This window comes from Cynara cardunculus (genome assembly GCF_001531365.2).
Source record: "Cynara cardunculus var. scolymus isolate 2C chromosome LG 2, CcrdV1, whole genome shotgun sequence".
Taxonomy (NCBI): Eukaryota; Viridiplantae; Streptophyta; class Magnoliopsida; order Asterales; family Asteraceae; genus Cynara; species Cynara cardunculus.
Window position 1 is genome coordinate 2,953,682 of NC_037529.1, and position 21,283 is coordinate 2,974,964.

The 21,283-nt window shown below is 34.9% G+C and overlaps 3 protein-coding genes across 3 annotated transcripts; 2 read left to right on the forward strand and 1 right to left on the reverse strand.

The window, feature by feature from the left end:
- Window positions 1–1,058: 1,058 nt before the first annotated feature.
- LOC112507628 (60S ribosomal protein L13a-4) lies at window positions 1,059–3,580 on the forward strand. The gene is made up of 4 exons (XM_025112277.1): window positions 1,059–1,400; window positions 2,327–2,443; window positions 2,568–2,655; window positions 3,294–3,580. The coding sequence occupies exons 1-4, from the start codon at window positions 1,129–1,131 to the stop codon at window positions 3,435–3,437; spliced, it is 621 nt and encodes a 206-aa protein (XP_024968045.1). The 5' UTR covers window positions 1,059–1,128; the 3' UTR covers window positions 3,438–3,580.
- Window positions 3,581–8,642: 5,062 nt separating this feature from the next.
- On the forward strand, window positions 8,643–13,606 carry LOC112507303 (probable LRR receptor-like serine/threonine-protein kinase At5g48740). Its single transcript, XM_025111835.1, has 15 exons — window positions 8,643–8,718; window positions 8,806–9,337; window positions 9,982–10,433; window positions 10,525–10,642; window positions 10,740–10,808; window positions 10,888–10,956; window positions 11,048–11,116; window positions 11,209–11,280; window positions 11,359–11,427; window positions 11,834–12,281; window positions 12,384–12,510; window positions 12,583–12,651; window positions 12,755–12,944; window positions 13,017–13,149; window positions 13,243–13,606. The coding sequence occupies exons 1-15, from the start codon at window positions 8,643–8,645 to the stop codon at window positions 13,465–13,467; spliced, it is 2,718 nt and encodes a 905-aa protein (XP_024967603.1). The 3' UTR covers window positions 13,468–13,606.
- Window positions 13,607–13,830: 224 nt separating this feature from the next.
- Window positions 13,831–20,546, reverse strand: LOC112507413. Its single transcript, XM_025111993.1, has 10 exons — window positions 20,164–20,546; window positions 17,667–18,008; window positions 17,363–17,435; window positions 17,153–17,265; window positions 16,862–16,946; window positions 16,694–16,766; window positions 15,360–15,415; window positions 14,962–15,027; window positions 14,267–14,332; window positions 13,831–14,183 (listed from the first exon to the last, which is right to left on the reverse strand). Exons 1-10 carry the CDS (start codon window positions 20,349–20,351, stop codon window positions 14,103–14,105), a joined length of 1,143 nt encoding a protein of 380 aa, XP_024967761.1. The 5' UTR covers window positions 20,352–20,546; the 3' UTR covers window positions 13,831–14,102.
- Between the last annotated feature and the right edge of the window lie 737 nt (window positions 20,547–21,283).

Consider the following 21,283-nt stretch of genomic DNA (forward strand, 5'->3'; position numbering starts at 1 on the left):
TATATGTATACTGACATGGTCAACATGGTGGATTATTCCTACATCTTTTATCTATTTCTTTATATCTCAACAACGATTGGATTATTTTGACTCCTGGTGGGTTTGCAGGGGTCGTCTTGAATTGAACTAAGCAACTATATTATCTTATGTCCAGTGGTTCTTTTTATCTTAGCCAACAACATTTCTACATATGGTATGTTAGGAATTTGCACCTTTTGAAGATATCATCCTGTTGATTAGAAACAACCCTTTAGTTGTATATTCATACATTATGATGCAAAAGTGATTACATATGTGTTATAAGATCAAACAACATGATCTCAAGCCTTTAAAAGAAGCATCAATACATATCATTATTTAAGAACATGGCATTTTGTTGAAGTAATTGGAAGATTGAAAAAGGTTTTATTCTTTTTCTAATGGATACACACAAATCTTGGAAGATTTACTATTTGGCACATACAAGTTGTATGAACAAACTGAAAGTTCAGATAGCTTTCAAGGTTCGTAAGGAACTAAATGGGAAGAGTTGAGGAACCTGTTTAACCATATTTGTTAATCGATGTTAGATCTTTTGATGGTTAAGCTTGTAAACATGTCGATTCATTAAGAACTGAACCTCGACTTTATTACTTTGCGTCAAAAGAAGGTAAGAATTAAAATGCGGTAAGCACTTACCCGATCAATTTACCTTATCGATTAAACGCCACGAATTGAGAACTTTTACCTGGTAAGAGCGATAAATAAGAGCGGCGACGCTTACACGGTAAGCACTTACCGGCTTTATGACATCTTGAAAGAATTTGATATTTCGAAATTGAAAGAATTTGATATTTCGAAATTGAATAAATTTTAATGAACTTTTACATCCCGCCGCATTGCGCGGGTATACAACTAGTAGTAGAGATATAGATATAACCATAGCTGTCAAAGAAATCAGAGTGTTTCAAAAACCGATTACAAAAAAGAGCCCATGAAATTTGGACTTGGGTTTCAAATCCAGGCCCACATGATCAACACAACTTAAACCCTAACATCATAACCCTAGTTCCATACACACATCCACTCCATCTGATTGGAGATCGGAGAGAAGTGAGGCGTAAGAGAGAGAGCGATAGAGGTGAGAAAATGGTGTCGGGATCGGGAATTTGCGCACGGGAGGTGGTGGTGGACGCTCGCCACCACATGCTTGGTCGATTATCATCCATTTTGGCCAAGGAACTACTCAATGGCCAGAGAGTCACCGTCGTTCGTTGCGAAGAGATCTGCCTATCAGGCGGCCTGGTTCGTCAGAAAATGAAGTACCTTCGGTTTCTTCGTAAGCGTATGAACACCAAGCCGTCTCACGGTCCTATTCATTTTCGTGCCCCTTCCAAGATCTTGTGGCGTACCATCCGAGGGTAAACCATTGCATCCATATGCATATATATATATATATATACACACACACACGTATACTTACACATCCTTGTGTGTATGCTGCATTCAGTTTATGTTCAACATTCACAAAAAAAACATTACGAAAAAAATTCGCGTATACACATGGTTGCTCTCTGAATTACAGAACACGATGAACGGGTATTACGATCCAAATTTTAGATGAACATCAACGTTTTGCAGGCATATAAGCTTTGTTGTGATTTATTGATTAGAAGAATCGCTGTATCTGGAACAATAAACGATATATGGTCTTTGTCAATGTTTGGGGTTGTATTATGAAGTTAAAATTGTGGTAATTGTATGAAATTGGATTAGTTGTTTTATCAATTTGATTAAATTTGGCAGTAACTGGCACTGTATTTGCGTGTGATTTGATCGGGAGTTGCTATTCGGGTCTGTTTGATGTTTGTAAATTGATCTGGATCAAAGAAATAGACGTGTTTACAGTTGTGGAGGTCATTGGTTCTATTGGTTAGGATTAGATTAGAGCAACTCCATTCGTACTCTAAAATAGAGTTTTGCTTAACTCCAACCAGCCTGCAACAAGAACTTAATTTTGGCGACGCAGGCCTCCTGTTCAAACGGCATAAATGCTGTGTGCTTGGAGATGCGTTGATTTTTGGTGTCCATTCCCCACCGATTTGCAGTTCTTTTTAGTGCTAGAGCTGGAGTTGCTTTTATGGGCCAAATTCACAAGTGATTGGCAACCAAGCAGCATCATTTGTTGTTGCCTATTAATTGTCTGATCTGTTTGCTACTGAACTTCAGGGAATTTATATCAGCAATTTGATTTGTTTGTTATCTCTCTCTAAGGCATCTAATTGCATCCACATATGTTGTATCGATTTGTCACTTTAATTGTTTGAGCTGCTGTTTGTGTTTGCAGGATGATCCCACACAAGACTAAGCGTGGTGCTGCTGCACTTGCAAGGTTGAAGGTTTACGAAGGGGTTCCCACTCCTTACAACAGGAAGAAGAGGATGGTTATCCCTGATGCTCTCAAGTTAGTCTATATCCTTTCTTTCAGCACTTTTATGCTATTTTTGGGTTTTTTGATTAGGAATGCTTTATTGTTTGCTTGTTTAATATGATGTGTAATTGCAATACTTTTGTCAATAACAATGTAGGGTTTTGAGGCTTACAGCTGGACACAAGTATTGCTTGCTCGGCCAATTATCATCTGAGGTTGGCTGGAATCACTATGAAACCATCAAGGTAAACATATGTGCTCCCTTATCACTAGCTTTGTTATGGCATTTGCTTATTGTCATATGTTTTTCGACTTTATTGAAGTTTCTCTTCATATTTCGATAATGTATGAAGTATGAAAGCTCTTATAAAAGGGCTTATTCTTCTTGGTAAAATCGTTAAGTTTTTTGGTGGTGTTTTGCATGTTTTAAATTTTGAATGTGATTACTGATTAAATCTTGCACAACTGATTAAAAGTCGAACAAGAATTTGGTCACTCATTCGACTTTTTTATTCTATGTTTTCCTTCATAGTATGAAGGTTAGTGTTCCAAAAGAGATCACATTTTTTTACCACACAAACACCAAACATATCGTCTGTAACAACTTTCCCACCAACCTCATAGGGTTAGCTGAACTGACAATAAGGCTTGGATCGTTGGGGTTCCGCCTAAGAGGTCACCAGTCCCACAAGGCCACTCCTGCAAGGCCACTGGCGATTTTGCTGTCTGTTCTCTAGGGCCTTGAGGTGCGCATGGGCTGGCTTGTTGGACCCACGGTTAACAAAAAAACAACCCATCCCACATGGATAGGAAAGTAGATTTGTGAACCCTCAAAGTTGTGTCTTATCAATAACTTTGACTATGGTTTTACGTTGAATTACAGGATCTTGAGAAGAAGAGGAAAGAAAAGAGTCAAGTGGTGTATGAAAGGAAGAAGCAACTTAACAAACTGCGGGCGAAAGCAGAGAAGGTTGCAGAGGAAAAACTTGGGGCACAACTCGACATCCTTGCTCCTGTTACCTACTAAACTTCAGGCTTTTAAGATAGTTTTTCTTGGTAGGATTTTTGTTTTGAAATATCTAAGAGTTTTTATTGTCTTAAATTTATATGTTAACAATCAGAAATCTGTGCTTTGCTTCTATTTATTTCTGTCATGTCATTTACATGGTATTTCACTTTAAACCAAAATGCAATCCCATGTTTGTGGGATTTCTATAATATCTTTATTAATTTTTTAAATTATAATTAAATAAATATTTTTGTAATAAAATAATATATGATTATTAAAAATGTTATCAAAATAAGAAGTAATTTTAATTTTATACCTTTTTTATATTATTATTATTTATTAAAATATTTAACAAGTTACATGAATTAACAAAGCTATATTGGATTGTTTTGGAAGAGAATTATGTTTTTATTTATTTTGTGATTATATTGTTTGAGGAGCTGTTTATTAAACATTTACCCGGGGAAGTGCTTATCAAGTCACATTATTTCATGGGATGAATATGGTAAGGACCAAGAATCTTGTTCGGTAAGAACGAGACAAGGATCAAGAGCCTTACCTGGTAAGTGAGGGCAATGACTCTTACCATGGTAAGCGCTTACTGGGTAAATTGTTACATGCGACGTCGTTTTGGTGAACTAAAATTATACTGAGTGAGTAAATTGTAGTGTTAAATCTTACCAGTAAACACTTACTAGGTAACTTTTTAGTAAACGGTCCCGAAGTTTCATCTTGTTCCATGGGTTGGGGGTGGAACTTGTCTGTTTCATATAAAAGTTTTGTTGAATGTGGAACATTGATTTCTGTTCTATTTTGTCATATCCAGTGTACCAAATGTATTTTAAAAGATCATGGGTTTTGAACCAAATACACGATATTAAATGCCACATAAAATCTTACAAACCAAATGGGTCGTAAACCTAACAATAGGTTGGAAAGGAATGCATCCAAGTCCCCAAAATCTCTATGAAATTCGAACAAACAAACCTGAATTTCGAATGCTTTTTGAATTTGAGAACTTTAAATTGGACACAAGACATTTTAAGAAGAAAAGGAAACCACACGAGACATTTTGGTGCTTGGGTTTTGTATACCATTTTGCTCTCTTAATTTTGTGAAATAGATTCTTATTCTTTAAAAATGTAACTTGTAACCTGAATAGGAGGTAAACTAAAACAAAGATGACATATGTTAATAAGTTATTATGCGAAAAATGATAATTGATAAAATGATTATTACATAAGGTTAGTCAAATAATTATAATTATGCCACCCAGCGAAGCAAAAAGTCGGATAATCAGTTTAAAAGGTAACTGATTACTCATTGTTTTTTTTTTTGAATTATATAATATTTATATACGGCAAATGCAAGAAATAAATTCACACACCTTCTTCGCCTTTGGTGAGGTTTGAATCTCTGACCTCCTAGGAAACCTAGAGCTACGATATCGCTAGGTCAAAAATCCTTTGATTGATTACTCATTGTTGTAATAGGTAAACTTTTCAAACTACGTCTTAATAAAAAGTAATTTAAAAATACAATCCGTTAATGATAAAAAAATAAAATCACTAGAAAATACGTTGCTATTTCTTGCATATCGGCACTAAAGATTACAAGGGACAAATATGCTTATCTATACTATATTATAAAGTATTTGACAAAAACTCTTAAAAACTATTTCTTATACATGAATTACTGTTTATTGATTCATATTACTTAAAATTCAAGATTACAAGTAATTTTGCGTAAGTACAACTTATTAAAGTTTCATTTTTAAATTTGTATTATTAACTGCAGATAAACATAATCAAATACATGATAAATATCCATTTTAAACATAAAAAATCTAAAATATAATTAAAATAATAATTGAGGTCTAACAGAACGTTTAATTATAATTTTTATAAAAAATATATTATTAAATCAAAAATAAATTACTTTGTTATTAAATCTTAATTGAATTATAATAAAAAATTGAATTAAAGAACTTAGATCAAATACACGAGAATAGTTAATTTGATACTAATAACGATTTAATTTTTTTCAAAATTTTATGCTATCTTCAAATTTATATTTCATTCAAAAATAAAAACATTATCGATTTCTCAAAACCACATAAAATCGTATTATATCGATAGAGATAAATAATAAAAACTAAACATTAAAATCGAGATTTATCTCAGTACATTGCACGAGTACTCTTTTAATAATAAATAATCATGGAATGCCACACAAAATTCAATAGCACAATTTGCAAACATATCTTATATGATATATTTCTTTACACTTAAATATATTCATATCATACAATTCGAACACCATAATAATCAAATATTTATAATGAATATCATAAATATTATAAATGAATATTCATGATACTTGAAGTCTAAAGTCCGATTTCATTTTTGATTTATAAGAGATGATGTTAAAGTCTAAAATCTGGATTAGTGAGACTGTTTGCTTTCATGTCTGAAGTCTGAAATCTGAATCGGTCAAACTAATGTAAAAATATAAAAGATAAATAGTTTTTGCTAATAAATGTTTTCTAGCCTCCAGAATATAAACCATTTGATAAAGGTCGTATTATGATTAAAATGTATTAAGGGATATGTTTTCCACTTAAAATTTCCAAGAATATTATGAGTTTTTAAGCTCTTATTTAATAAAAAAAAACAAACGCTCTTAATATCCAAACGTCTGAACGAATCAGACTTCAAAGGTATTAAGAGACAATTTTGAAAAACAAACATGCCCAATATTCATATATCCACATACACACTTATGTATACATTTTTTTTTCTATTGATATATTCATGATATTTATAATATTTACGTAGGATTAGGTTTTGGTGAGAAGATAATTTATAATGATAAATATAAGAAAAAATCTCCAACCTTGGATCAATCCTAATTAAATGTCACTATTAATAAAATATACCGTGATATTTTAGATCAATTCTCTTTAAAAACATAATGAACAAATGTTCAGTTTTTGTTAATAAACAGGAACACATAGTAAATTAGGTATGTTTGGTGGTTGGGTGGCGTTGATGATTTCAACAAAAAGCAATGTAATGGGGCAAAAGTAAACAACAATCATATACAAAGAAATTTTGCCGGTGGTTCAAGTATCCTATGCCCCATTAATCCCCTATTTGGTAGTTGTTGAATAATTTGATGTAGAATGATTAAAAGACTCTCATGATATAATGCAAAATGAAATATAATTATTTGGTAATTATCTACAATGAAATTAGGGCGCTGAATGGTTAAGGAAGACCCAAGATACAAAATCATTCAGAGGGATTTAGAACCAGTAAAAGACAAACTTTTTTTCGCCAAACAAGATCAGATGCTGCCTTTTAATGGAACTATTAAGAGCTAAATAAATAACTCTTTAAAATAAAAATATGGACAATAATTTTGGAAAAGGATTGAAAACAAAAGAGAAAGTAACGTTTCTTTGTAATCATAAAAGTGGATGTTAAATTATTGCCATAGTAAAATTCCCCAGCACGCCCTCATAATCACTTTCTCCCCGTTACTCATCAGACATCAACGGCAGAAAGAAAAGCAAAAATATATTTGCAAAAATTACTTGAAATAATACAAAAAGTTAATATATACATTTAAAAAAATCTAAAAATTTATATATCCAATTTCTAGAAGCAATTGTTAAGCTTATTTAATAATATCTTTTTATCTATTAAATTATAAAATTAAATAGCACCTCAAATTATGTTTCTTCGTAACTCTAAATTTGACCAACTCAAACTAAAATGGTATTCGTACAATGCAAGAAGATACATATCGATGTTAATATTTCGTTTATATTCTTATATCTATCAATATCATAATACGAATTTATGTGGTTTTTAAGAAAACGATAATGTTTTTATTTTTGAATAAAATATAAATTTGAAAAAATAACATAATATGATTTTGGGTTTAATAATATAATTTTTTAAGTTTAATAACGAAACAATTTATTTATGGTATAGTAATATAATTTTTTTATAAAGAACATAACTAAATATTCTGTTAGAACTCAATGATTATCCTAATTATATTTTAGATTTTTTATAATTAAAAAGACTTGTTTATCATGTATTTAATTATGTTTATCTACAGTTACTTACACGAATTCAAATATAAAGTTTTAATAAGTTGTCGTTACGCACAATCTACTTGTAATTTAGAATTTTAAGTAATATGCATCAATAAACAATACTTTATGTATAAAAAATGGTTTTTAAGAGTTTTTATCAAATATCTTATAATATTATATCAATTATTGAAGGGTTATTTCCATATTTTTAAAACATACGCTTTGTATCCATGCTTTTACAAGTTTGAATTGAACACACAAATATAACTCAACGGGTCCAACAATTAAATATATATAGTTATTTCATCAGTGAGAATTTTAAATAAGAAGTATAAGTAATTTGAAAACTCTAAAGAGCAATATATGCATTGGTACATTGACAAAGGAACGTGTGAGAAGTAGAGTTAAGTTGAAAAGCGTCTTAAGACCTTTGATAACCTTTAATTTCAACCCAATCGAGTTTGACACGGGAATTGATCCGGTGTATCTCGATGCATTTCATCTTAATGTGCATCCAATAGTGGAGGTTCCTGCTTGCATTTCTCACCTTAACTCTCTTTCTCAACTAAACTCAACCCTTGTAGCATGTCAAATAGCATGTTCATTATTGCATATATACTATACATGTATTGGTGCATAGAGAGAGGATCAGACGAGAACAAAGTGAACATAAAAGAACACAAGAACAACGAAATCACAACGCAATTACATCAACGGGTCCAACACAAGGTTGTTTGAGCAACTTGGCCCACGACCTAAGCCGCAGCCAAGGTCGTGCGCAATCACGTCATTTTACACGTGAATTTAGTGTAAAACCACATGTGATCTGGATATTCTCATGTTCGCTTATTTGATCATTGTTCTCGTTTGAACCGACTCTTGGCGCATCGTGCATATACACATTAAAATACATATAATATACATGCATGAATGCATATGTCAGTTTTCAAAATATTTATCGTTCTCATTTTTTCTCCATAATTTTATTTTTTAAAAGGTAAAGAATATAAAGTGAGGTCATCTATTTCCCTTCAGCATATGGGAAATGGATTAATCCCATGTCTTAAATCCAAACTTGTGGGTTGTCTGATTCAATCTCTAGAAATCTGAATCTCATGGACCTCCATTGGTGTTTCTTCTTTGTTTTCATGTTTATCAGCTACCCCAACCTCATTTTATCTGATCAAAATGGTATATTTTACCATCTTCCATTCAAATATAACTTGTATAAACTGTACCTACTTCTATTTGTCATATGATCATGCAACTTTTCAACAGGTTTTTGGAGTTTATCTTGTGGAGGAGCTACAAATTTTGTCGATTCCGCCAACATTTCATGGGTATCGGACAACGAATATATCACCAAAGGCAACACTACAACAGTTGATTTCAACACCTCTCTTCGGTTTTTCCCAGACCCCGGAAATCGAAAGTGCTATAAGCTACCGATGAACTACACAACATCCTCCTCATCCTTGATCCTTGTTCGAGCCAATTTCGTGTATAAAAACTATGACGGGCTTGAACAACCACCATTATTCTCGGTTTCTCTAGGAACAGCAGTTGCTGCTTTCATCAACCTATCTTTTAAAGATCCGTGGATAGAAGAGTTCATATGGCAACAGGACAACAAAGATACTCTTCCGTTATGCCTAAACTCTATTCCGAATGGTGGGTTTCCCGTCATTTCTTCCATAGAAATTCGACCGATCCCTCAAGGAGGTTACTACAGTGGGATGGATGATTTCACTAACAAGTTGCTTCAAAAGCGCTACCGCATCAACTGTGGTTACACTAATGGATCAATCAGGTATGATCCGCGTCGTGCAGGGTTATTTAGCTAAATGACCTCCTGATAAGTGTTTTTTCAGATCCACGACGTTCTAACATGTTTCTATGTATTCTTGTGTATGGAAGTGACATTCTTTTGTTAAGTAGTAACATTCTCAAACATGTTAGAAGGTCATGGATTTAACAAAAAAACTTGTCAGAAGGTCATGGATTTAACAAAAAAAACTTGTCAGAAGGTCGTGTATTTAACAAAAAAACCTTGTCAAAAAGTCATGGATTTAACAGAAACCTGTCAGAAGGTCGTGGATTTAACATAAACTTGTTAGAAGGTCATGGATTTAACAAAAACCCGTCAGGAAGTCATGGATTTAACAAAAACCCGTCAGGAAGTCATGGATTTAACAAAAACCTATTAGACGGTCATTTAGCCAAAGGAACTGATCTGTGCACTATGCTTATTCGTTCTGCAAGCCCGGGGACACTCTACCCCTTGGGGGTAGGAGTAAGGTCTACATACATGATACATCTTACCCTATCAAAACCCTACCTTAGTGTGGGATTCACTGGGTTAGTTTGGTTTGGTTTGTCCTATGCACTATCCTTATGACTGATCTTAAGTTTTGAATCTTGATCGGTTCCTAAAATGTGGTCTTTTAATTCTAGGTACCCTTTGGATCAATATGATAGGATATGGGATCCTGATCAAGATTTTTCGCCTTTTCATACGTCGACTGGATTCAAGACCCTGGGTACCTTTAATACTTGGGGTCTCAAAGAAAGCCCTCCTCAACCAATTCTTCAAACGGGTAGAGTTTTGGCGAGGAGGGAAGGGTTGAGTTACAATTTCGCCCTCAAGAATCTTGGAGATTATTATGTTGTTCTATATTTTGCCGGGATTCTTCCGGTTTCGCCTACGTTTGATGTCTTGATTAATGGGGACGTTGTGGAATCAAACTATAGTGTAAAAAGCTGGGAAGTTGGTAGCTTATATTTCTTACAGAAAGGAATTAAGAGCTTGAATATTACTTTCAAAGATATTAGCTTCTACCCTATTGTAAATGCAATTGAGGTGTATGAGATCATTAACATACCTCCGGAATCCTCCACGACAGTAGGTTAGCCTCGACTCATAGTAGGAGAATGTATTGTACAACTTTCCAATGCACTTCGTGTATATAATCTACCTTCACCTATGTCCTTATGCAGTTTCAGCTCTTCAAGTTATTCGGCAATCTATGGGCTTGGATCTCGAATGGGAAGATGATCCATGCTCTCCAATGCCCTGGGAACATATACAATGTGAAGGAAGTTCAATCACCTCATTGTATGCAAGAAAATGTGTCAAAACTTTCTGCAAATTTTCAACTTCATTCAAATGTTTCCCCCTTTTTCTCCTAAGATTTTCCTTGACTTGTTTGTAGGGAATTATTTGACATCAACTTGAGGTCAATCAGCCCTACATTCGGCGACCTGTTCGATCTAAAAACATTGTGAGGAACTTAAAAAACAGTATACATGTAATTTGATTTTAGTTTTTTATTTAACTTTGTCATTTCATCATACTGGCAGAGATTTGCATAATACATCACTTGCAGGAGAAATAGAGAACCTGGCCAGCTTAAGGAATCTTGAATATCTGTAATGCTCACTAATCAACTCAGGTTCAGATTCTCTCTTGTTTCCTGAATCCAAGACTAGTACTCAAGAAAATTGTGGCTTACAATTGCAGGAACTTGAGTTTCAATAAGCTAACATCATTTGGCACTGATCTGGACGGCTTAATCAACCTTCGTGTTCTGTAAGTGTCAATCACATCCAAGGGGCAGTTTTGAAGTGTTCTTGTATGATTGTTTATCTAAAGCAACAGTCTCGGTTTTTTTCTTTCTGTAGGGATCTGAAAAATAACAGTTTAGAAGGTTTGGTTCCTGAAAGCTTTGGAGCCATGATGAATCTTCACCTATTGTAAGTTAATCATCATTGTTTTCTTCATAAATCAACTAATTAGAGATCTCCGTTCTGCTAACTTCCATGGTTTACTAGGAGTCTGGAAAACAATCAATTACAAGGCACACTCCCGAAGGAATTGGACAAAGATAGTCTTGAAATAAGGTATGAAGATCTTGGTAATTCTTTCTGCTACTTTGAACCAGTCTGTGGACCCAAGGGTGCATTTGGTTTTGGACACGAACATGATAAAGAAAACTTGTTTGTCCCACGTTCGGTGCGACCAATGTCGGTGACAGAACAAGACTGAGTGGACAAAAATGCATTTTTTTTGTTTCACCAAAATAGGTGTAACAAAAAAAAGGGAGATGTAACAAGCTTGGTAAATTACTTAACTACACATATCAAATTAAAACCTTGCAAAATTCTTTCACCCACCTACCTCACTCTCGGCTCTCACCCATCCAGTCCTGTCTTCTTACCAAATGAACCCTAAGGGTGCTACAGGCATGCCTAAAGTAGGGGTTTGCAGACATCTAGCAACTAGACCTAACACAAAGGTTTCGTGCAGAACCTCAGGGAATCTGTGTCTTAGCTTCTCCATGTCAAAATGCTATGATGCTACAGCCAATGCTACAATTGATGCACCACAAGTCACGGTCTTTAACAAGAAGAAGCAAACACTTCATAGTCATTTAGCAGTTGTCCTTGGTGCAGTTGGAGGAGTACTTCTGGTTCTTATTGTTGTATCTATATTAGTTTTTGTATACATAAGGAGAAAAACACCAGAGTTTAAACACAGAGAAAGGATGAAAGCTGACCTGCAGATGAGGAACTGGAATGCAGCAAAAGCCTTCTCTTACAAAGAAATCAAAGCAGCCACCCGCAACTTCAAGCAGGTTCTAGGCCGTGGTAGCTTTGGATCAGTCTACCTCGGGAAGCTTCCGGATGGAAAACTAGCAGCTATCAAAGTACGGTTTGATAAAACACAGCTTGGGGCCAATTCTTTCATCAATGAGGTTTGTTCATCATCTACACTTCTTTATCGGTTTAGTTAGAGCTACTGCTACAGAAAACTCAGCACAAGGCTAATTCTGACACATTGAAGGACTGATTTCCAGGTATCTCTTCTGTCTTCGATTTGTCACCAAAATCTTGTATCATTGGAAGGATATTGTCACGAACCAAAACAGCAAATATTGGTTTATGAATATTTACCTGGTGGATCATTGGCTGATAATATTTACGGTATGCCAGTCACCTGTCAAGTTTCGCCTATGAATCCTATATTTATGTCATTTTAAGTTGCACCTCTTTCAGGAGCAAACAGCAAAAGAAAAACATTAAGTTGGGTCTGTAGACTCAAGATTGCCATTGATGCTGCAAAAGGTACAAACTTATCATCCAGTAGTGCGATAATGGTCTGTTGTGAACTCTGTAAGCTCGAGGAGAATTGACTTGCAAAACTCATTCTATTGACTCTTATCAAAAGGTTTGGACTACCTGCACAATAGGAGCGAACCACGGATCATCCACCGTGACGTGAAGTCCAGCAATATACTGCTGGATGGAGATTTGAATGCTAAGGTTTGTGACTTTGGCCTATCGAAGCAAGTAACTCAGGCAGACGTGAGTCATGTGACCACTATGGTGAAGGGCACTGCTGGCTACCTTGATCCCGAGTAAGTTCTGTTTCATTGGAAGTCCTCTCAATCAAGTGTGTATAATAACAAGAATGAGACAAATCTATGCAGATACTACGCCACTCAACAATTGACTGAGAAGAGTGATGTTTATAGTTTCGGAGTTGTTCTTTTAGAGCTCATTTGTGGTAGAGAACCATTGAGGCGAACTGGATCACCGGATTCCTTCAACCTGGTTTTATGGGTACCCAAAATTCTTCTCTTCAGCTTCTATTATGCTTACGTGTGTGTTTGGGCATTTGGCTGGTTTTGACAAAATAATTGGGACTTTTGGCAGGCAAAACCGTATCTACAGGCCGGTGCATTTGAGATAGTGGACGAGAGCTTAAAGGAAACATATGACGAGGAGAGCATGAGAAACACAGCTTCAATTGCTTCCAGGTCTGTAGATAGTGATGCATCACAGAGACCTACTATTGCTGAAGTACTTGCTGCGCTTAAAGAAGCCTACAGCATCCAGCTATCGTATCTTGCAACTGCTGGTGCTGGACTTTCCACTTGAGAGGCGAGAACAGACTAAGACAGAAAGATGAATATTGTAGAGTTGTATGTAACAAATACATTGAACATGGATAAGTGGAGAACCATGTGTATTATTTATCGGAAATATATCTTATTAAGCAATGACAATTTTCTTTAAATTCTTCTTTAGATACAGGCATGTTATTTTGAGTAGGAGATTTTATGGGGTCTATAAACTACTTTAAGAGGAACCCTCATGTCAGGTGTTCAAGTTTCACAAGTGACATAATAGACATTTTTGAGCAAAATATACAAAAATGGAGAGAAATCTAATCAACAATATAAAGCATCGGTCTTGCATCTGAGGGATGCAACAGCAAACCCATTAGTCTACTGCCATCTTATATAACTCACATAAGATAAAACTGAATATAGAATTACAAAGGATAAATAGCTCTTGTAGTTTTGCAAAATGAGCTATCTAGCTATACAGCAATTTTTACTATTTTTTCTAGGTTTCTTATCTACGATCTAGACTACATTGCCAAACAGAGATGAACCAACCAATTCTAATAATTGATTATTTGTCACTCTGAAAATAATATATGTTTTAAATAATTTGTGTAATATCTATCTAATCCTCGATACCTCATGAATTGAGCTGAAATAGAAGGGTTAATTAGAGAAGCGACGTCGCAGGTAAAAGAATAATGCTGTTGATGCAGCTACAGCATATGGGAACATCGTCCACATTCCCTGTTCAATTGCAAAAATTATTAGCTTACTTTGTATGGAAAATGACAACATGACCTGGGGTAGCAGATGCATTGAACTCTTACCACTACTGTAGCAACAGTTGCGAGGGCAAATACAGGCCGTTCTCTCAATAAGAAGCCAATTCCGAGCTGAGTTACAGACAAAAATTGGAGGCATCAGATAACCAGCTATAAAGAGGACATCTTCACTATCATTGGGGTTAATATAATAGGAGCATGATGCCTTTATTTGACTCAAGTAATATGAAATAACAGAAAATCTCAGGTTCCTATACATGACATTTCAAGTCCACATAATTATAATGGTAATTTGTTATTGCTAATTAGCTCAGCAGATCATGTTACAGGTCGCACCTGTGCATGCAAAATCCATTAATTAAGGGCGGCTCTATGTTGTACTCACAAGGTGAATGTTAAGTTTACGCTTCTGCCCTATTTCTTGCTCAGTATAAGCTAATTAAAGTTTCAGCTACTGATTATCATTCTATGCAGCTTCAACTTTTAGAATTATGGAGGGAAAAATAGTGGAATATCTAGAAACCAGCCAAGAAAAAGTTGTGCAATTCTTGCTGAAAAATAGTGGAATACTTGTGTAACTATTGCAGGAAAAAATAGTGCCATATATAGAGCCTAATCAAGAAACTTGTATACCCATTGCTAACTCGTTCATAGCTTAATGAAATTCAAGTAGCGGGGACGGTGTTTATGATATTACTTGGAAACACGTGCCAACTATGTGAAAATAGAAGTTCAAGAACCTGAATCGGAAGAGTAATCAAGCCACCACAACAAACACCAGCAAAGAAACACTCGGGGGATATATCCTGTAATTAATGAGAAGCAAGGTTAGCCATAGATATCTGTTGTATTTCAAGAGAAAGGAGCTAGCAATCGAAAATCCAGTTTACATAGTAAACATGTATCGTGATGCGGCATGTATAAGGGCCGAAATAGGAGTCGGCCCTTCATTGCATCAGGTAGTCTATTTCAATTCTTTATAGGAAAAATGGTTACTAATATCATATTCAATTTGTAAATAGAAGTAGGATTTGAATAATTTTCCTTCAGCGCCTTATAAAATCACACTGAAAGAGCATCAATGCTAAATATTTGAAAACAGTATACTGGCACCCTATAAAAACAGATGTTCACTAACCAGTACCCCGGCAAGGAAAGCTGTTGGATTTCTCACTCCTAGAGAAAATCGTTCAACTGCAAATCATAATACAAAGAGTCACCAATCAACGATGATACTGCAATTCATCAACCTCTCTCTTACAAAGAAGAGTTCTTTTTTTTCATGAGAAAAAAACAAAAGCTAACTATACACAACGGTTAATAAGTTAACAACCATCTAACTGCTCAGAAATACAGATATATGAAATGGCTTAATAAGCTCTTTAGAAAGCTATGTTACATAATCAAGAACGAAGGTGTGCCATTAAGTTTTCCACTTTAGTACCACTTAACATAAATCACCGTTGGAATAACATCCAGCAAGTTAACAGCTGTTCAAATGACATAACTGATTTGCTGAATTAAATTATAGCAAATACAAGCAAAAGAATGCATGCACATGGATACAATGTGTAGAATTTCTTACAGATTAGCCTACGCCAACTAGTCTTAAGGGCCGTTTACCGAACGCTTACCGGTATGCACTTATTGACAAGAGCCACCAACCTCGCTTACCTTATGAGTAACACTCTCGGCCATCAAAAATGGATTGTTGGTAAGCGTCCCCGGTAACGCTTACCAAGTAAGATTCTCGGTCCTTGCTATGCCTCTTACCAGGTAAGATTCTCGGTCCTTGCCATGTTCACCCAGTAAGGAAGTGGCACCTTACCCGGTAAGCGTTTGGTAAATACCCCCTTATTTTATGTACACAACGCAGATGCCAGCTGCCATTTGATGACATGCGGAAAAAACCACAAGCTTGTATCAAAATTCTCCGCAAACATGACAACTTCTCAAGTACAATTCTCATTAGAACATGGCAGATCTTGGTACTGGAATAGAGCACTGTTGCCTAAGTGACAGGGTGAATATCATGCCTACATTATATGGATGAGTTGTGCCAAAGGTGCCAGATACCATAGTATCAAGAATAGAAACAGGAAATGCTACGGAGGTTAAGAGTTTTGCTACTCAAGAAGATTTTTTATTTATTTGAATATATTTGAAGTGCATTAAAGCTCCATAGTTCCATCAACTGACTCAGGATCCATTGCATTCGAATTGTATGTTGTAGAATTTTGTTAAATTCCTACTGAAAAATATAAAGCTGATAAAACCAAGTTCATGGGACTCATGGAAACGTGGACATGTATAACTTAAATTACCTTCATCAGATTGATGTAAAGCATGAATGAAAGAAACTTACAAAACATCAGTTAAAGAATATGATGGTCATGTTTATGAGATTTCAAGCAAATAACTGAAATGTAAGCATGTTAATATGAAAAGAATAAATGTGTGCTCTGAACTTACCAAAACCAATGAGATTCCCATATCTTTGAACTATGTGGGTAAGACCAAGTGCTTTGTCTTTGCTAATACCTACCTACAAACATTGTTAAAGTTCAATCATTTCATTTTCGTGGTACATATCAAGTAAATGCATACGGAAGTACAAGAGGTATCTCTGAAGAAACAAACCTTTGAATAAACATCTTCAGATGCGCCAGATTTCTTAAAGAGCTTCCCGAGGTAAAATGGTACCATATCACTAATACAAACTCCCCTGAGGTTTATTTTATAATTATCACGCAAGTTTCGCAAATGAGCACGTGAACTTTTCACTAAGAATATGAATTAGGACAGGTATGATCATTTGCAGAGTAACACCGATATTATCGTGCCCGTAGTGTGGGAAGGTTTAACATTGTAACTTCAATAAAAGATTGAGAAGTCTACAATTTAGTTTTATTTGAACATATATGCACTAACCAGTAAACCCACAAAACAGTAGATAATATGTGTGGAGCATTTCTAGATAATGATTCAACGAAAGACTGCCTCGTCCCATCCAATGACAACATCCGTGATAAGGAGATGCCAACCTAAAATATTCGATATCACATATTTATATACAACAGGGCACACCAAACTGAAACTTTCAAATATGTTTGCATAAATATATAGGAGGAAATCACACACCCATATATTCAGAGCCTCTTCACTTATGAAAAGTCCACATCCAGCAGCCATCAGCAGCCAAAAGTAGATCCATCTGACATGAAAATTTAAGAAATTTTTTATTGAGTTTGTAGTTCAGGTCTTCCAAGGAATATCATCACCAGCAAGAAGTTTTTCTCCTTGACTAAATTAATCACCCTTACACGGAAAAGGTGGAATTCAATTATTCAAAAGCAATAAGACAGTTATCTGATTGAGTCCCATAAAGATTAGAATTAAGTCAAAAGTTGATATTTCCAAGTGCAGAGGGTAACTAGACTTATACCCCGGAGTGTATTCTGGAAGTATGACTCTGTATCCAAAAGCATTGAAAGAAAAACCAACGTTGGGTACGGCAGAGGTAGAAGAGGATGCACCCCCAGCCAGTATTTGAATTCCAGTAGAAGATCCCTGATTGGGCTGCTTGAGACATATAGACAACAGTGTAATAGTCGCAGCTATACCCAGTAGTATTGCTAGTTGTGCCATCAATGAACTGCTTGTACCAGTGGTTTTATTTTCTTGACTCCCAAGTATGCCATCAGTGGTTTCATCTCGTCTCTCAGAGTTATCTATGTATCTTGCAGCATCAGAATATTCCGCATCCTCTCGCTGAAAGCTTCTAATACTAAAGATAGTAAATGAAATGTTAATGTGTATACATGAATACTCAGTAAACTAAGTCGCCGTTTGTGAGAAGTAAAAAGCATCCCATAATAGAATTCCATTTTGCTAAGACTGATTGCTGCCTTAGAACACTTGTGAAATGCAAATACCTACCTACACTGAACGTGAAAAATTATAGGAAAAAAAATCAAGATTTGCAAGCACTTATTTGTAAAAAGCAATTCAGATTACATAGAGATGGAAACATGAAAACTAAGTATGAGAGCGAAGACCCCTTTTGCGATACATTATTATCAACATTCATTGAACTTAACTTGGATTTGAAGATTTATTACTCCCATTGGAATTCATTCATCTTCTTCCTGTTGGAAGAGGGTCAAAAGTTGTACAAGTGGCCATGCACGTAAAAGGCAAATAATGTGACAAATGTGGATCCAAAAAGGAAAATAAATGAAAAAAAAAACAGAAGCTAGTTGATAAATGAATGTATTAGAAAAATTAATATATTTGGCGCATACTAAGCCAGACATTGACTTTGTTGTTAGCTTGGTCATCCAAAAACATGCATAATCCTTTGGAAGAACACATGGAAGTTGTATATAGGATATTACGGTAAGAATCAATTGAAGATATGAGGTCAAAAATTGGACATTGCACCAAAGTATGGTGAAACTTGATTACCAGGAGTAAAAAACAACCATGGCTCAAACTCGAAGTAGTGCTGAAGCTGAACTTTGAGCACTTGATGAGGAGTATCCAAATTAATATTGATCAAACAGCTACTTGCAAAACTAAAACCTCAGAGAATCCATTGAAGTTGTACAATGATAATAATCAACAATATATAGCCCATAATCCTTTTCATTATGATAAAACCAAACATGTGGAAATTGATCACCACCCTATCAAAGAGAATATTGAGGGAAAGGAATCACGTATGTATGTGTACCCAGTGAAGAACAGGCTGATTTATTAACAAGAGGAATTTTGGAGGAGGCCTTTGAAGAATAACTATGCAAGCTGGGCACGTGGAATCTGTATGCTCCAGCCTGAGAGCAGGTGTAGAATATTTTGTACTTGATCAATATTATTCACATAAGAAAACCAAAATCTTCTATTTCCTAATATATTTATTTACCTAACAGAATTAGAAAACTAGTTAATCAATATAGTTTGGAGATTGCTTGTAACATGTACAACTAATAGCAAATTGTATTGTGATGTTGTAATCTGCCTATTTGTATGCCTCTTTTCATAAAGTGCAAGTAAGATCAAATTATTTTGCATATGCATTGCAAGATAAAAACAATGAAACGAGAATGTATTGCTTACACTAAATTTTCATGCTACACGAGTTCAAAAAAAAGATTATGCTACTATTACAAATTTAACAAACAATACATGTGTCACTCTAATGACTCTATCTGATCTTATACTCCTTGTCTCCTTCTTACCGAAGCTAAAAGTGATTCCTCACCTTTAGTTTTCCCTAATTTAACAAACAACACATGTGTCACCTTGTTCAATCTTTTACTCGATTTATAAAAACTAAATGAGATTCTTCCGATTTAGACTTTAGTTTTCCCCAATTAATGATATGTATGACATTTAAGCTTCAGTAATCAAGTAAACAGCTGTATCATGTTCTCATCATTTGTTACTTGTGTGCTTAAACTCAACAACAAATCTACACTATTTAGTTTTCCAGAAAAGAACATAGATCATGATCATCAGTCGAAGCAAATTTGAATAAATGTGGTTAAAAATGTGTTTTAATCAAGTTCCATACAAGATAGACTGATGTTTCTTATCAATTGTATCCAAATGTAATCTTCAAGTACGACTTTAGACCATTTAGAGAACAATGTTTTACAGAAAATTAGGTTTTGAACGAAAATTGAATCAACTCTGAGATGAATTGGAGTAGCAAGTGCACAATGCTAATGCAAATTTTGTTCTCGTTCATCTGTTAAGCGCATACAGAAGCAAATTCCATGCAAATCAAAACTAACATGCTTTGAAAATATAATTTTCACCCAAGTAACAAGACATCGCATAAAACCGAGAACAACGAGAATGCTACAAAACTGAAAGAACTATAACGTCATGAAGAACTATAACCATGTGAATACATAATCTCATGAATAGATAGTTACCAAAAACCCGAACGGTTGAACGAACTTCGCGCATTGTTAAGGCTGAGTTTTCCTCCATGCGACATCATCCTACCACAAACCACACTGAGATTACTGCTTGGACGCTTAGTGAAGCAGAAGTTAGGCGACTGTAAGGTACGGTTGCGATGATGCAAAAAGGAGTTTCCAACTGAAAGAACCACCGCCATTGACAAAGGTGTATGGCTGAGCTCAGGTTGGTGGCCACCGTGAAAGACTTCCGTGAAATTGTGAATTGAGATGACGATTTTGGAGGGGATTTTCGGTAAAATTTAAAGCGTGTGGTTGAGGACTCCTCTTCGGAAGCTTCTGGGCCAGTGTGTGGCCGTTGGGGTTGGGGTCCAAAGATCACACTGGGCTTTTAGTTTTTAATGGTTGTTCGTTGCTGTTCCAAAGTTTGTTGAATCGTTTATCGTTCTTTTGAGCATCTCCAGGATATACTATTTTATATACCTTCTATAAATCAAAAATCAAAAATTAAATATCTTTAAATAAATATTATAAGTAAATTTCGTTTTTGATCCATTTGGTTTGTTGAAATTTGTTATTTTCGTCTATGTGATTTAGAAAATATGGTTTTTGTTTTAATGGTTTATAATTCATTGCATATTTTTGTTTTCATGATTTATAATTTATTGTTATTTCAGTAATTCTTTACTGTTTTGATCCCTTGTACTTAGGCATAGAAATGAGACCCACCCTATTGGGAACCTGGAGTACTGGTCCCGACGGGGATGGAGATTCCTTGCAAAAATGGGAAGCAGGGATGGGGACGGCAATTCCTGAAAGTTAAAAACTGAGGATGAGGACGGGGACGGGGCAGGGTAATGTGGTCCCGCACGTCACGTCCCCGAATATTAAAATATATTGTGTATTTACTACTAAAGATATTATTTATAAATAATTAGATTTAATGTCTTTTAGATTTAGAAATAATATTTTGACATTTCTTCCTATATACAATTTTTCTGAGTTGTCTTACTTTTTTATTAGGTAAAAAAAACGTTGAATGCCGAAAGTGTTTGATTTAACAATTACGTATGATGTGATTTTGTTCACATATGAATACTTGATACTCTTTAAAGCAAATTTTGAAAATATG